At 40.4% G+C, this 15,888-nt stretch overlaps 1 protein-coding gene across 1 annotated transcript; it reads left to right on the plus strand.

Moving 5' to 3' along the window:
* The first annotated feature begins 180 nt into the window (after positions 1–180).
* SIRT1 (sirtuin 1) lies at positions 181–15,557 on the plus strand. The gene is made up of 9 exons (XM_035138729.3): positions 181–1,137; positions 1,969–2,085; positions 3,116–3,357; positions 4,950–5,102; positions 6,965–7,112; positions 7,627–7,706; positions 9,237–9,423; positions 9,749–10,324; positions 13,534–15,557. The coding sequence occupies exons 1-9, from the start codon at positions 591–593 to the stop codon at positions 13,845–13,847; spliced, it is 2,364 nt and encodes a 787-aa protein (XP_034994620.1). The 5' UTR covers positions 181–590; the 3' UTR covers positions 13,848–15,557.
* Positions 15,558–15,888: the final 331 nt, after the last annotated feature.

Below are 15,888 nucleotides of genomic sequence, written 5' to 3' on the forward strand. Positions count from 1 at the left end.
TTTTTGGGGGTGGGTGGGGGAGGTGACACGCCAAACAATACAAGATCATTTAACGATCTTCTCCCTATCCATGTTCACTCAGAATTAAATCCCACTGAATTCAAAGGGAATCCTCCCCTACCCCGCCCTCCATAAGTTACGTTAGAATCCAAAGGAATTCGTTACGGTATTTTTAGCTTCAAGTTTTATTATTAAAGATTCGACAGAATTTGGGTGAATTCTTCTTTTTTAAAATATATAAAGAAGTCGGACACGTCAGAAAAATTCTGGGGGCGTCGTCACGTGACTGCGGACTCCGCAACTTACGGTAGCTGTCTTATTTCGCCCCCGCTTCCCCCCACCCGCGCGCGCTCGGCGTCACGTGATCCAGTTTGTTGTTGTCGCGGCCCTACGCTGGGCGACTGCCCGCGTGGGCGTCGACGGGGTCACGTGACGTGTTTAAATCTCTCTCTCTCTGTGTGTGTGTGTGTGTGTGTGTGTGTGGTGCGGGAGGGGGGGGCTGTCTTTTCCGTCTACGGGGAAAGGTGGGGGGTGAGAGCGAGCGGGCGGAGAGAGAGAGGGAGGGAGGGAGTAGTTGCTCCTTCTCCAAGATGGCGGACGGGGAGACGCCGCTCCTCCAGTGCCGGAGTGGCGGCCGCGGCAACAGCAGCGACGCTGTGTCAGGCGCCTCGGAGAGCCCGGAGCCAGCTGTGAAGCGTCAACGCCGGGGCTCCACTGACAGCGCCGGCCGGGCCTGTGCGGCCGCGAAGGAAGCCGGCGGAGAGGCGGAGGCGCCTCTTTACATAGGAAGCGCCGCCGAGGAGGCCCTGGCGGAGGAGGAAGAGGTCGCTGCTGCTGCTTCCTCTGGCAACAGCGAGCCGGGAGAGGCCTCGGCAGCGGTGGGAGAAAGAGGAGAAGAGGAAGACTGGAGCTGCACGGGCGCTGGGCTGAGGCGGTGGGGCCTGGCCCGAGAGGAGCCGCCGCCGCCGCAGCAGCCACTACTGCAGCAGTCGCCGCCGCCGCCGCTGCTGCCGAGGTGGTGGCCGAGCCAAGGGGAGGGAGCAGAGGCGGCGCCCGCCGGAGACGCGGCGGAGGCGGCCATTGGCTGCGGGGCGGCGCAGTGTTCGAACGGCGCTGCGGAGGCGGCCGCGCGCCCAGGTGAGGAGCCGCTCCAGAGGCGGAGGGAGGGGACGGCAGGTGGTTGCAGGGCAGCGACCAGGTCACGGAGGAGCAGTATCAGCACCGCTTTGCCTGCTCTTTAGCGGCAGGAGAGTATCAGTGGCAGGGAGAGACCCGAGAACACTGGCATCCTCTTGTAAATGGGAGTCGCGCTGTCGGGGCTGGGGGAAGTAAAGATGCTGCTTAGTCCTTCTACCTCCCTCCCGCGCTCGCTCTTCAAGAACCGAAGGCCTTGGGAAATCCTCCTAAACACAGTCTTAATGTTTGCAGTAATCTGTGGCTCCTCCCATCCACTTGTCACCGCGGGAGCGAGTGGGGTGGGGGAAGAGAGCTGGGAGAAGGCGACTAAACGAGCAGCCCGGTCCTATACACGTTTGCGCTAACTGCATATAACTTGCAGCCTTGATCAGCAGCCTGTGCCTGGGAGGATAAAGTTGACCGAAGACGGTTTCACTTGGGCTGAAGGTTTGCTTAGTACGGTAGCAAAAAGCTAGTAATCCCATGCAGAACAGGGATCTTGAGCAAGCTAGGTTTTTCTGACTTCTATGGCAAGTGCATCATGTAGAGGCGGAGCACCCTCTTCTATGCAACTCTTGAAGATACAGAAGTTAAAGCAAATCTTGCACACATATTATTTCGATGGTACCTAAAGCTTACATAAATGAGTATGAATGATGTAAACATGATTAAAGCCCAGTTTAAAAGGAATCTTCTGTTACTTCCTGTAGGTGAAGTACAGCATAACTTGTTTTATATGTGATGGCACTACTTTTATCTGATAATTGTTTTTCTCTGTTTAATGTCTTTCAGACAATATGTTTTTTAGTGATGAAATAATTGCAAACGGCTTCCATTCCTGTGAGAGTGATGAAGATGATAGAGCCTCTCATGCAAGCTCCAGTGATTGGACTCCGAGGCCACGTATAGGTAGCTATTTAGAATTCAATCTATGGGTTCTAATTAAATATCTTTTAAGATTACACCTTCATTCTTGCTTTTATATTTGTGACACTGTTGTCTTTACTTCATGTAAGTCTGAACAGTGAGTGGTTTGTTGAGGTGCCTGTATATCTTGCTGTTTATCTTTGCATGAGTAGGAGTTGCACCTTGGAAGAGTAGTTGAGTGGCAAATTGCCTTGCCCCTGCTTCTATCCTTCCATATTATCACCTCTGCATTGCACAGAACTGTAGAGTGCTCTATCTCTTTTTTCAGCTCTAAATCCAGAATTGGCAATTGAGGGCAAGCAGCCTTTCTGAGGTGCAAGCCTGAGCAGTGTGTATGGAGGTCCTTGGCTGCCCAGACAAGAAGACCCCCTCTCACAGTTGCTCATGTGGTCCAAAGGAAAGGAAAGCAATACATTTGGCACTAGCTTGGCGGCAGGAGTTGCAGGAAGGAGGCATACAAGACACCATCCAAGCGCCTTAGGGACTCCACTCCTAATTTTTGCAGGGTTTACTCCCATGCCTTTTCTTCTCCCAAAGTTGTCCCGCAAGGCAGCAGGTACAGATTGTTCCTCAGGGTTTATTCCCGAAGCCTTTTCACATTACATGTAGTTTTGTGATTTTTTTTAATCGATTTTTTTCTTTGTTTTATGCAGCAACTGAGGTTGTAATCTGAATTGGGGATTAATTCTGCCCTACCCCTTTAATTGTTTTCTTACTGAAAATAATCTCCTTAGCTGCTTTTACCCCACAAAGGAAAAAATATATGGGAACCAATTATCCTATTCGTGGGATTAATACAAAAATGCTGTGGTTATTTGTTGCTCACAGGATGCCTCACCCATAATGCCAATGCATGGCCTTTTGTGTGCAGTACATTACATGTTTTTTCAGATTGGTATGCTACTTGCTCTGTTGAAAATGTGATAAACATAAAAAATGTTGCAGAATTTTCTCCCATCAGGTTGAATATTCTGCATCAGCCAGATGACAATTGCTTCATTTTCTATTACAGGCCCATACACTTTTGTCCAACAACATCTCATGCTAGGCACAGATCCACGTGCAATTCTGAAAGACTTGTTGCCAGAAACTATTCCTCCTCCTGAACTTGATGACATGACGTTATGGCAAATTGTTATTAATATCCTGTCAGAACCACCTAAAAGAAAAAAGAGAAAAGATATTAATACTATAGAGGATGCTGTGAAACTACTACAAGAGTGCAAAAAAATAATTGTCTTAACAGGAGCTGGGGTATGTATCTAATGTTAAATAGAATAAGTGGAACATTATTTGAGATTTGTATTACTGTATTCTGATGCAAGAATGTGGATCATGTGAATGGATTGCTCTCTGCTGTGCTGCGGTAATGCTAGAGTTGCTCCTGAGTTGCTCCTTTTTCTATATCCAACACCAGCAAGGTCTGGTTGTCCATATCACAAAGCTCACAGTTCTTAAGAAAATATTTATATCCCACGTGCCCAAATATGCTTAAGGAAATATATCTGTGTGCCCTAGTGGACAAATAACTGTGAATGTTGTAGCAAATGCAATGGTTTTAAGACCATGTATGGGCAACAATTCTGTACTGCGGCCCAGATTAAACTAGTTACATTTGTGGGAGCCAGTGCAACAAGTGCCATTTGTGTGTGTCTCCCCAATCAGATTTGGAGCGGTGAGAGAACTCCTAGAACAGTGTGCGGTGGTGGGGGAGGGGAGAGCATTCCTCCAAACAAGCAGACAGAGTCTCATTGTGCATCCTACAGAGCACCTGAGCAAAGGGATGAGCAACTAACTTCTATCACTACATGAAGGAACATTTAATTCCCTTGCTCTGATACTGTAACCACTGACCTTTCATTGAGGCACTAGTAGCTACCCTTGTTTCTGTAGTTCAGGTACAGTGGTACCTCGACGTACGAATACGATTTGTTTTGTGGCCGTCTTCGTAAGTCAGGGTTTTCGGATGTCGAAGTGTGTGGTCGGCGCATGCGCGAAGCGCGATTTTGCACTTCTGCGCATGCGCCGGTTGCATGCGCGGTGAAAAGACTTCCAGGGTTGTCGACTTCGGAAGTCGAAACCTTTGGAAGTTGAAGTGTTCGGATGTCGAGGTATGACTGTATATGCAAGTGAATCTTCAAAGGTAGGTAGAAAGGCTAAGGAAAGTAACTAATTTCTGGTAACACACTACTTTTGGCCAGCCTCCAGGTGACTGAGGAAGCAGAGTATTTGCAGCCTATTTCCAAACCATTGTAGAATCATATAATTTTACAGTTGGACAGGACTAGTAAAGCATTTGACAAAGTTTTAGGAAGTAAGTGGTAGAACTTGGCAGTGATGCTCATTTGTATCATATACAATGACTTTAGTTGGAGTGCAAGCAGAAGCTTGTTCTGCAGCAACTAATGCCCTGAATAGAATCACACTACCTACTTTCATTTGTCTGGAACCAAGATGATCCCTGTTAAGAAAAGTCTTACTGGTTTTGAAGTGACTGAACTGAAACGTTAATTAACTCTGTCGTTCTCTAGCCTGTATGCATATTGTGTTGGATTCTCATAAATAGTTTTGCTATAGTTGTAAGTGGAATTTCCTAATCTGCAGGTTTTTTAGGTACCCGAATAATGGATAATTTTTTAAAAAGTAATATTTTATTTGCCAAAAGAAAATAAGCAAACAGTTGGGGTGTGTGACTATTTTTAGTTAATTATTTAGTTATTTAAAGCATTTATAAACCGCTCACTGTTTTAAAAATCTCTAAACATTAAATTTTACAGTATATATTTTACAGCAACAAATGTTATAATATACAATTGATCTTTATTATGGTATGTAACCCATTTCAGGTATCTGTTTCTTGTGGAATCCCTGACTTCAGATCAAGAGATGGTATCTATGCACGCCTTGCAGTAGATTTCCCAGATCTTCCTGATCCTCAAGCAATGTTTGATATTGATTACTTCAGGAAAGATCCAAGGCCATTTTTTAAGTTTGCAAAGGTGCCTTTTCTCTCTTGCTTATATGAAAAACAGATACATTTAAATAGCCTATAATCTTTATGTATCTAAAACAAAGACAGTTTTCCACAAAGCTGTTATGCCCTTACAAGAGCAAAGGGGCACATTGATTATTGCACCAATATGAAATCACAAATAATGATGTCATGTTTGCTTTGTAGTGTACAGTGGTACCTCGGTTTATGAACACAATTGGTTCCGGAAGTCTGTTCATAAACTGAAGCGTTCATAAACTGAAGCGAACTTTCCCATTGAAAGTAATGGAAAGTGGATTAATCCGTTCCAGACGGTCTGCGGAGTAACCGTTCATAAACTGAAGCGAACCTTTCCATTGAAAGTAATGGAAAGTGGATTAATCCGTTCCAGATGGGTCTGTGAAGTACTTAAATTGAAGCGTTCATAAACTGAAACATGGGTGTAATTGGTTCCGGAAGTCTGTTCATAAACTGAAGCGTTCATAAACTGAAGCGAACTTTCCCATTAAAAGTAATGGAAAGTGAATTAATCCGTTCCAGATGGGTCCGCGGCGTTCATAAACCGAAAATTCATAAACCGAGGTGTTCATAAACCGAGGTTCCACTGTACAGTATTTGAGTAATAATCAGTGCTTTCTTTCTCTTGTAGTGGTTCTTATTTTTATGGGATATAAAGTAACTAAAGAAGCCAAAGTTTATAGAGTAACTATCACTGTTGCTTCTCCTATTAAGAAGGCACTACTCTTTTTTTTTACTCGATACAGTAGCAATATGCTTATAACAAATAGGTGGAGTCCACTCATACACAGTTTTGAATACAATCAAATGTTTAAATGCTATTATGATTTATGACTTTACAATAGCATTGCATACACTGAATCTTGTTTGATGGTGGCGGGTGGGGAAAACAAATTTTCTGATGGTGTATTTATATGCCAAGTTGCGGCAGAAATATTTTTGGCTTAAACTTAAGGCATCCACCGAAAAAGCAATAATATTGTTGTGGAAGCTTTCCACTTTATAAACAAATTGTATTCTTTCATAAAATTAATAACATAATTAGTGAAAATAGCACAAGCTAAATTGACCAACTTGAATACGTACAATGCTAGTAAAATGTAAAATCAAAAGCTTTTTCAATGGGTTTCAATTATATGTGATTTCACTGGTGCGCATGGTGCCTCGGAACATAACTCCCACGTAAAAGGGGGCTGCCTGTATAGTACAACCTATAATTTGGGGATCTTTCTGGCTGTAGGATTGTGGATGCTAAATAGCTTTTGTTTTCACTCATACTTTTAATGATCAACACTGATCAACAGTTGTAATGATCAACATTTTTTGGGCTTGGAAGATGCACTTTTTCAGAGGAATGGGTTGTATTAAGGTTGTGTGCATGGAGAGTACCACTCACAAAGTTGGACTTCCCCTTTCTCTCTTCTCCCTGTGCTGCCTCAAAATACCCTTTGAAGGCTCCTGCAGCCCTCTGGAGCAGATTTTGAGGGTCCCTGGAGGTCTTCAAATGAAAGGATAGGAGGGGGAAGTTCTGTTGCATGTGGAAGTATGCTATGCTATCAGAATAGCAGCATTAGACATGACTACATATTTAAGCTGTGCACAGCATGTCATATGTTCAATGGGGGGTGGCAGGAGACGGTGTATATATTTTCCTCATTTGAGTTAATGATGTACAGTATGTTACGGTAGTAGTATTTTCTCCAAGGCGAAAGGTTAACATAAATTACAATCAGTTTAAGAAAATGTTGGTTCTAGTAAGCAATAGCTAATGTATGGTGGCTGACCTTTAAACAAAAACTGAAATGTGATATTAGCAACAATTTATTTTTCACTTTTTAAAAAATTCTACAGGAAATATATCCTGGACAGTTTCAACCATCTCTCTGTCATAAATTTATAGCTTTGATGGATAAAGAAAAAAAACTGCTTCGCAATTATACTCAGAACATAGATACACTGGAACAAGTGGCAGGAATTCAAAGGATAATCCAATGTCATGGTTAGTCAATCTTAAATTCTTTCTAAATCTCATGTTAATCTTAATGTGCATGATAGTGGATACGTGGAATCTTTCAGCAATTTGCATCATCTGTCACTTGATTAGTTCCTGGAGAATATAGAATGAGATAAATGTTTTGAACTGTACATTTATGAATACAGCTGAAAAGGATTGTGCTTCTGCTCTTTGACAGTGAATTCTATTGCAGTGCCCCCATAGATTTTCAGGATGAACAAATGAAATAAAACAATGGGTGGTTTTCAACATACTTGGAGTAGACCCATTGGAATCCAAGGGTTTGCTTACAGTGGGCCTAATCATAAGTATGACTAACATTGGATATCACCCAGTGAATTTTATCAGCTAAGTGTGAACATGCAAATTAAGTCATATATGTTTGTATGTGTTCCTATTCTCAGATCAGTATGACTAGAATAAGCTAGGTCGGTTAATATTTGAATCCAGACAACTGCATACATCTTTATTTGCTTTCTGGTGTGTGTATGTGTTTCAGGTTCCTTTGCAACAGCTTCTTGCCTCATCTGTAAATACAAAGTTGATTGTGAAGTTGTTCGAGGAGACATTTTCAATCAGGTAGGAATAAAACCATAAATACTATCAGGTACATTTAAGGCTGCATTCATCAACAGGCTTAAGAAGTAAGACTCATTGAGCTTAACTCATCTGTGCAAACATGATTAGGAATGCACTGTTAATGAACAAAAAGTATGAGTGTTAATAATTATCAGATAAAATGTTATGCTTACATCTAGAAATGTGAACTGTAGCAGTTCAAGAATTCAGTTTACATAGAAGCAGTTGTAGTTCTCCAGACAAGTGCAGTTCTTATTATCATTGTTGCATGCCACTCCAATTTCCAAGCAGTGCGAGATTCCAGGGGTTCCAGGTGCTTACCTAGGGGTTCAGAAAGCCTGCCTGGCTTGACTGGCATTTAACACTTGCTGGATCCAGGGATTATAGGGGTCTGGAAGCCTCCCAACCCCAAATCTCATAACACTATATTTATATTTCACCATTGCTTCATAGCTGCCAAGTTATCCCTTTTTTACAGGGATTTTCCCTTATGCTGAATAGGCTTCCTCGCGAGAAAAGTGAAAACTTGGCAGCTATGCATTGCTTCAGTTGAGGTCAAAGCAGCTTGGAAAGATTCTTCAAAGTAGAATATTTCTTGTAGGCTAGTTCAGCTGTGACTCTTGACCTGTCATTCACTGGAGGACACTTCAACTTTTATTTCCCTAAGTATTTTAGCTCAGCTGCCTAAGATAAGAGCTAGCAGTGTCAGGATGCTTTCATTCCACCTTCCATTTGGGAAGGGAAAGTTTCAGGGATATAATTTGCAAGCTTTGGGGGAAAGACTGAAGCAGCTTTGGGGGAAAGACTGAAGATTAGGATGAGGGAATCTAAAGGATGGGGGTCTGGAGACAAGGTGGTTGAATCAAGGATGCATAGTGACAGTAGACTGAGAATTGGGAGGAAAGGCTTTGTGAGACTAGGAAAGGAGGAACTAAGGCACCCCTAGAAACTACTACCCTGAAAAATTAATATAAGCCTGCTAAGGGGCTAGTAGCCTGGGTTTCCATGCTGGTTATGGAAGCACATGACTCTAATGTTTAATTGATGCATCTTCATTGTATGCATCATAATCTGTTTCTGTACAAGAGAGAGAGAATACATATGTGAGGCAATCCTTCACAAAAGTGATAAATATGCAACATGTGCTGTGCTTCTCTTTGTTGGGACAGATGAGAGGAAATATTTGTAAATTATTCACAGAATAGTTCTCTGGGAAATTGTAATCTCTAACATTTTCATGAGTTTAAAAATAATTTGTTCAGGTGCTTCATGAAAAAAACTGGTTAAAGTATTCGTCTTCCTCTATTGAATATAATTATTAAAGAATACAGTTCGTACTTGCATGTCATCAACAGTTTTGTTACACTTGGAATATTATTTAGAAAAGCTTATAACATCGGACATTTTTTGTAGCAATCTGAACTTCTTAATAAATCTGTTGCAGCTAATGTTTTGACCCAGTGATTTGTGCATTGAACTTAGCTTCTATAAAACTAAAACTAAAATAATAATGCAACCTTCTGTATGCAGGTTGTTCCTAGATGTCCCAGGTGTTCACCTGATGAACCACTTGCCATCATGAAGCCGGAAATAGTGTTCTTTGGTGAAAATCTACCTGAGCAGTTTCATAGGGCCATGAAGTATGACAAAGATGAGGTTGATCTTCTCATTGTTATCGGGTCTTCACTTAAAGTAAGACCAGTTGCATTAATTCCAAGTAAGTGTTGATCTTACTCATCTCTTGGGCATAGGGAGGGGAGCCTCTGTTTCAGAATAAATATATAAGGAGCTTCCATACAACTGACATGCTGTACAGTGCTGGAATTATTGAATTTAGAGAGCTTTTTAGATCTGGGAGGAATATAAGAGCAAGGAGTGTATTTATCTTGCATACTATTAAGTAATATTGCAGGCGCAGAATTCTAGGTCACTTTTTAGTGCATTTACAAGTAGTTCCTAAAACTAGTTGTCACATTTGTTAATAACAGTTGATATTATATTTCTGTAACATTCATTTTATTTTATTTTTCTTAAACATGTAGGTTCTATCCCACATGAAGTGCCTCAGATTCTAATTAATAGGGAACCATTGCCTCATCTACACTTCGACGTGGAGCTTCTTGGTGACTGTGATGTCATTATAAATGAATTATGTCATAGATTAGGTGGTGAATATACAAAACTTTGTAGCAATTCAGTCAAACTTTCAGAGATAACAGAGAAGCCTCCCAGACCGCACAAAGAATTTGAAATACATTCAGCTGAATTACCACCTACTCCTCTAAACATTTCTGAATATTCTAGTTCACCTGAAAGAATTGCACCACAACATTCTCAGGTGGTACGTTCAGAGCAATCTTCTGAATATAAAGCAGGAAATTCTGATGCTTCCTTGGAGTCTAAAGAGAACTGCGTAGAAGAAAAAATTCAAGAAGTTCAAAACTCTTTAGAGAATGTTGAAAGTCTTTCTGACCATCTAGAAAACCCAGAACATGTGAAGGAAAATGGATCTAACCAAGAGGAAAACAAAGAGAGAAGTGAAAAAACATCTGTTGAAACACTGAGAAAATGTTGGGTTAATAGATGTGCAAAAGAGCAGATTTGCAAGCGGCTTGATGGTAAGTGCTTAAATAATTTGCAAACACCACTACATTCAAATTAAACAATAATTTCAGAGTATTAAACACAGCAATTTTGTTTTGAAGAATTCAGTCAGTAGTGAACAGCATTTTGTAAAAATATCCTGATCTTGCAACCAGAGATATAAACAAAAACATGTACATCCACTTCAATAAAAAATACTTAGATTTATGTTGGTGCAGTACAATAGGAAATCTAGAACAAATGAATGAATTCCTCTGACTGAACCAGCTGATTACTTCAAATGTTTGCAAGCTTTCAAACTACATGTAGGCAATATAAACTGAATTTACTTTGTATGCTTCCAAAACTAATGTCTGCATTTCTAATATACTTGTTTTATCTCTTTGCTTTTCTGCCTTACAAAGCTATTGTCAGACCCATATGAAATGAGATATCTATTTATAATTATACCCCACTTTGTCGCTGAAGGTGATCCTATCCGTGGCTGTGGGCAAAAACAAAATTAGGCTATTTGTAATAAAACCATGTAGTAATCTTTGTTTTGTTCTAAAATGCAACAAATCTAGAAAGGCGGATGGGAAACATTGATAAACACTTATATTTGATGAAGTTGTGCAGTGCTTTTAAGTCAACTCCCATCACCTTCATTTGGCATGACTATTAGTCAAGGATGATGGGAGTTGTAGTCCACAATAACTAGCATCACATAGGTTACCATTGGTTTCAGCAATTAGGCTGCAGTCCAAACCTCTGATCTGCCACAGGTAGGGTGACAGGGCCGCACTATCCCTCCACCCAGCCCCAAACAGCTGTACTGGGGAATAGCCCCCAAACAGGATGTGCCAGGGAGGGGTTGAACCAACCAGGGATACCTTGGATCCCAACTTGGCCCCACTGCCATCACACCAACTCCAGGCTGCCAGAGTACAGGTGGGGGTCTGCTTGTCTTCCTTTATTCCGCCCCATCTGGGTTGAGTGGTGGAACCACAGATATGGTGACTCCACCACTCCATTATGCCCCATGGCTACCCATCTGAGGTTGGGATAGATCTGAGAGTTTTTCTAGTGGCAAGTACTATTTTTCTTTTTATATGTCCAGCCTTTCTTATCCACTTGTATTATAATGCTGCAACCCTGTATCCCCTTAACCTAGACTAAGGATTATTGAGTTCAATGTGGCTTACTTCTGAAGACTTATACAGTGGTGCCTTGACCTACAAATTTAATCCGTTCCAAAGGCACCTTCGTAGGTCTAAAAATTCATAAGTCGAAAAGCGCCATTGGAAACGCAATTTCCCATAGGAATGCATTGGAAATGGAAAAATTTGTAAGTCGAAGCAACCCCATCTAAAAATTTGTAAGTCGAAAACTATCTAAAACCGCCGCGGTTTCCGTTCGGATGTCGAGAAATTCGTAAGCGTGCGGCTATTTGCCCCACTCGTAAGTTGAAAAATTCAGTTGTCGAGTTGTTCATAAATCGAGGTACCACTGTATAAGATTGTGCTGTCAAGTACGTTATGGGCGATTCCACACAATCTAAAAAGTGGCAATGGAAATGGCACTTTTGTGTGTCATGTGAAGGGGAGGGGAATTTACATATCCCTGTGGATTTCCCCCCTGCATCTCCCCACAGGAAATATGCACATCTTTTGTTTCTCTTCCCCCTCTTCTTTCCCCTCCCTCATCTTTTCACAAAATCCAGAAGCAGCAAGAGGGGGAAGGGTCAGTTGAGGTAATCCTCAAACATGATTTGCAGGATTCGAAATTACTTCTACACATTTGAGCAGCATTGTTTGCCTGATTAGGACATCATGACAAAATTAAGTTTTGCTTTAAGCAGGAAGAGGATCTTGAGTGCATTGGGGGGGGGACACGTGAGGCAAAGTCTCACTCCTGAAAATCTAAAACAAGGTTAGAAGGATTATCTAAACCAACCCAAATTTTAAGATGCAGACTTCTGTTACTACCACTCCTTCAAGGCATCTAAATCAACTCAATTGCTGCAAGAAAAACCTGAAAAGAATTGGGAAACTTGCTTTTTCTCAGTTTACAAGGATTGGTGCACATGGCAGTAGTTTTCAGTGCCAAGCTATTTATATGAAGCCATTCCTTATATGTGAGTTTTCTCCACACCTTCCAATTTCTTCTTCTTTTTGCAGTACCATATAGAAATTGACTTGGTATTTGTGGTGGCTTTCCTTGTAGAAGTTGTAGTGTGCACACCAGCACCAAGCTTCTGGTTCCTGTCTGCCAGATGTGAAGCATGGATATGTTTTTTGCATTACAAATTGTATTAGTATGGAACAGTATGTTTTCCTCAAGTTCAGAATGTCTAATAGTATACTGGAGATAAAAATATGATTTTCTGAGTAAAAAAGAATCTCACTTTAGATGCCTGGAATGGGAGAGACTTGCAGCACAAACAGGTTGCAGCAATACCAAGAGTTGTACAGGCCTTTTAGTGTTGCTTGCAATTGCACAGCCCATCAAAAATGGTATTTCTGTCAACTTGCTTTTAATAAGCCTTTAGGCAGTAAGCTCTGAAGTGATTGCTGTATTTCTTTGATGACAGTCATTGGCACAGTCTGATGTCATTGCTTCTTAAGATGTATCTTTGAGAAAAGTAAAGGGAAAGAAGTGGATTGTAGACTTCATAATTAAACCATAGGAATTAGTTACACAGTCATAACTGTTTCCCTTCCCTCAAGATCTTTGATTGTGGCCACCAGTAAATGAGAGTGGAAAGGAGCTCTTCCTTTGAGACAATATTGGAATGTGTACATTATGTGTACACTGAAAAACATGGAGGGGGATGCTGATGCTGAATAGTGAATGCCTTCATATGTTGCTGAATCCAGTTAAACGCATAGCACAGGCATCCCCAAACGTCAGCCCTCCAGATGTTTTGGACTACAATTCCCATCATCCCTGACCACTGGTCCTGTTAGCTAGAGATCATGGGAGTTGTAGGCCAAAACATCTGGAGGGCCACAGTTTGGGGGTGCCTGGCATAGCAGCATGTAGTAAAGCCTTTAAAAAGGGATTCCATAGTCCACAACATGTGAAATTAAAGTGTAATAAATTTTAAGTATACCTATTTCCTTACCTAGAAACAGTAGTGTTTAAAATAATGACAACCCATAAGCATTAATGTATCACATTTAGGACTTCTTGGGATTATTAATGCTGAAATAACTATTCTTGCTAATCAAACATGTTTCAGGTACCCAATACTTGTTTTTACCACCAAATCGCTATATTTTCCATGGTGCTGAGGTATACTCGGACTCTGAAGATGATGTCATATCCTCCAGCTCTTGTGGAAGTAGCAGCGATAGTGGGTCCTGTCATAGTCCAAGCTTAGACATAGAAGACGAAAGTGAAATTGAAGAGTTCTATAACGGTATAGAAGAAGAAGATCCTCCTGAGAGAGAAGAGGAGAATGGATATGGAGAAGATGGAATTGAGCTTCAGGAATCTGAGTCTGTCTCGGTAAACGAAGCTGTAGGATTTGACCATTCGACAGACAAACTATAAAGTAATTACTGACTGGTTTCAGGAACTTTCCCACCAGCATTAGCAGTTTTGGCATGTTGAAATGAATGTGTACTGAATTTAGAGCAAGGAAAATATAAGGATGTAATGTTTATAAGCAACTAGAATAGATTTTCATGCATAGTTTTCTAACTTTTCCAATTAAATTCTATAAAGGCACACTCAACACTAATCTTTTTGAATTTTGAAGGTACTAGGTATCTTTTTACTGTCACTCATTCATTTTTATTAAGTTTAATCTGTGTGAGCTGTGTGTGTGTGTACATATACAGTATTTTTGCTTAACAAATTTCAACCTTTTTTTTTGAACCATTTTGAAAAAGCCATTGGAATGTTAATATAATATAAAGGGAACAGCTAATCTAGACCAAAGAATGGTATTTTCACGCCTCTTGCTTTGTAATACTTTGATTTATTCTCCCCCCCCCCAGCTCTGTTGCTGCATAATCTGTTTAACACTGATAGTTCCCCAAAAATTAGTATGGCAGCTATGTTTCTTAACATTAGTCTTCATGTTGAAATGCATGTGAGCATATTGGAAATTACGCATTATAGTGAATACTTGGAAATCCCTGACTACTTTGATTATTAAAAAGTGCTACTGCAAAACAAAAATCTTCCTGTGGATATGTAATAGTGCCTATTGGCTTGCAAAATTTTAGCAAAATGGTGTTCAGTTAAATAGTAACTCATTAAACTTTTTTGTGACACACAAAGGGTAGGTAGAACAGGAAGTCAGTATACAAAGCTAGCACTTAATGTATAAAATCTTTTGTGAATGCTGCCAAAATGTGAATATGTAAATGTACTGAAGGTGTGTATATAATATTCAGGATATGGGAGCAGGCTTCAAAAGAGCTTCTGTATTCAACACAAACCCTTAAAAGCGGAAACTTAAGCTTCCAATATAGAACAGAAAGTTCAGTTTAAGCATAAGTTTAAAATATGCTGTTTGAGGACAGGCTTCTGTTTTGGATAACTTAATACCACATGTTGGTACTGTGTTATACAAAAAGCAGCTACAGAAATTGGCCACAACGCTGCTTCTTCAAGGCTGCCTTCTAAAAGTGGATGTCACACATACTTCCAGCTGCAGATTGTTTCCATCTTCCACATTGTGTTTCTTCACCCTGTATTTAATAGTAAGTTTTATGTTTATTCTTGAAACCACTTTTCAACCGTATCCCAAGAGAGCTCTGCCAGTTATTGATCATTCATGTACATTGCTTTAATATTTATTCCATTTTGAAATATGTAAAGTGGTTGTCCTTTTTAAGCAATTAATACATCTGTTCCGTAACAATAGCATAAAAAAGTGTTAAGAATGGCCTCCTGTGTTCATCTGAAAAACATTGGCATGTTTTCTCATGGTCCAGGTTCTAAATAGCAGAACCTGCTAGACTACACTAAAGAATGCAATATGTTTAGCTTTGCTTGCATGTCAAAATGTATTTGTGCTATAGGAGATATTTTAAAATGAAAATATTTTGTTTTTAAATTATTTTTACAGTGTGGATTATTTTATGCTTTTATATTGTATATAGTGTCTTTTATGTAACCAACTGGCAAATGTTTTGTAGAAGACTGTTTTAAAATGATCTGGCTCTCTTCCTGCAACTTTTGAAATACAAAACCAGTGTTTTATACTCGTATAGTCTGTTTTAAGGTCTATTAAATTGTCGTTTAAATTTTGGTTGCTGTTAATAATGTGTGTAGAAAGCCTCTCACTCCTCTCTTGCAACTTCTTGTTTTACCAACAGATATGAAATACAATACAGCTTGTGGAAAGTATACTATGGTGCTTCTCCACTTAGGGTTTCTAATGGATGTGAACAACACCATGGCTGGCTTTAAATTTAGTCTAAGCTTAATGTGAGACCGATATGATCTTTTGAGCAATTTAGACCAAGTCTCCACCAAATGTCTTAATTTTTCATTTTAAAGAACGAATAGGACCACTGCAGATGCAATGCAGCTACCGTAACTCTCTTACCTGTGCAGAAGGTGGCCTATTATGTCTGTG

The sequence above is a fragment of the Zootoca vivipara genome, chromosome 5 (genome assembly GCF_965207765.1).
Source record: "Zootoca vivipara chromosome 5, rZooViv2.hap1.1, whole genome shotgun sequence".
In the NCBI taxonomy this organism is placed as follows: Eukaryota; Metazoa; Chordata; class Lepidosauria; order Squamata; family Lacertidae; genus Zootoca; species Zootoca vivipara.

What these genes read in the sequence shown, in the direction of transcription:
- SIRT1 (XM_035138729.3), top strand. Translation starts at nt 591, where the DNA reads ATGGCGGACGGGGAGACGCCGCTCCTCCAGTGCCGGAGTGGCGGCCGC. An exon ending in TTGTCTTAACAGGAGCTGGG is followed by an intron (nt 3,358 to 4,949) that starts GTATGTATCTAA and finishes AACCCATTTCAG; the next exon opens with GTATCTGTTTCTTGTGGAAT. An exon ending in AAGGATAATCCAATGTCATG is followed by an intron (nt 7,113 to 7,626) that starts GTTAGTCAATCT and finishes TATGTGTTTCAG; the next exon opens with GTTCCTTTGCAACAGCTTCT.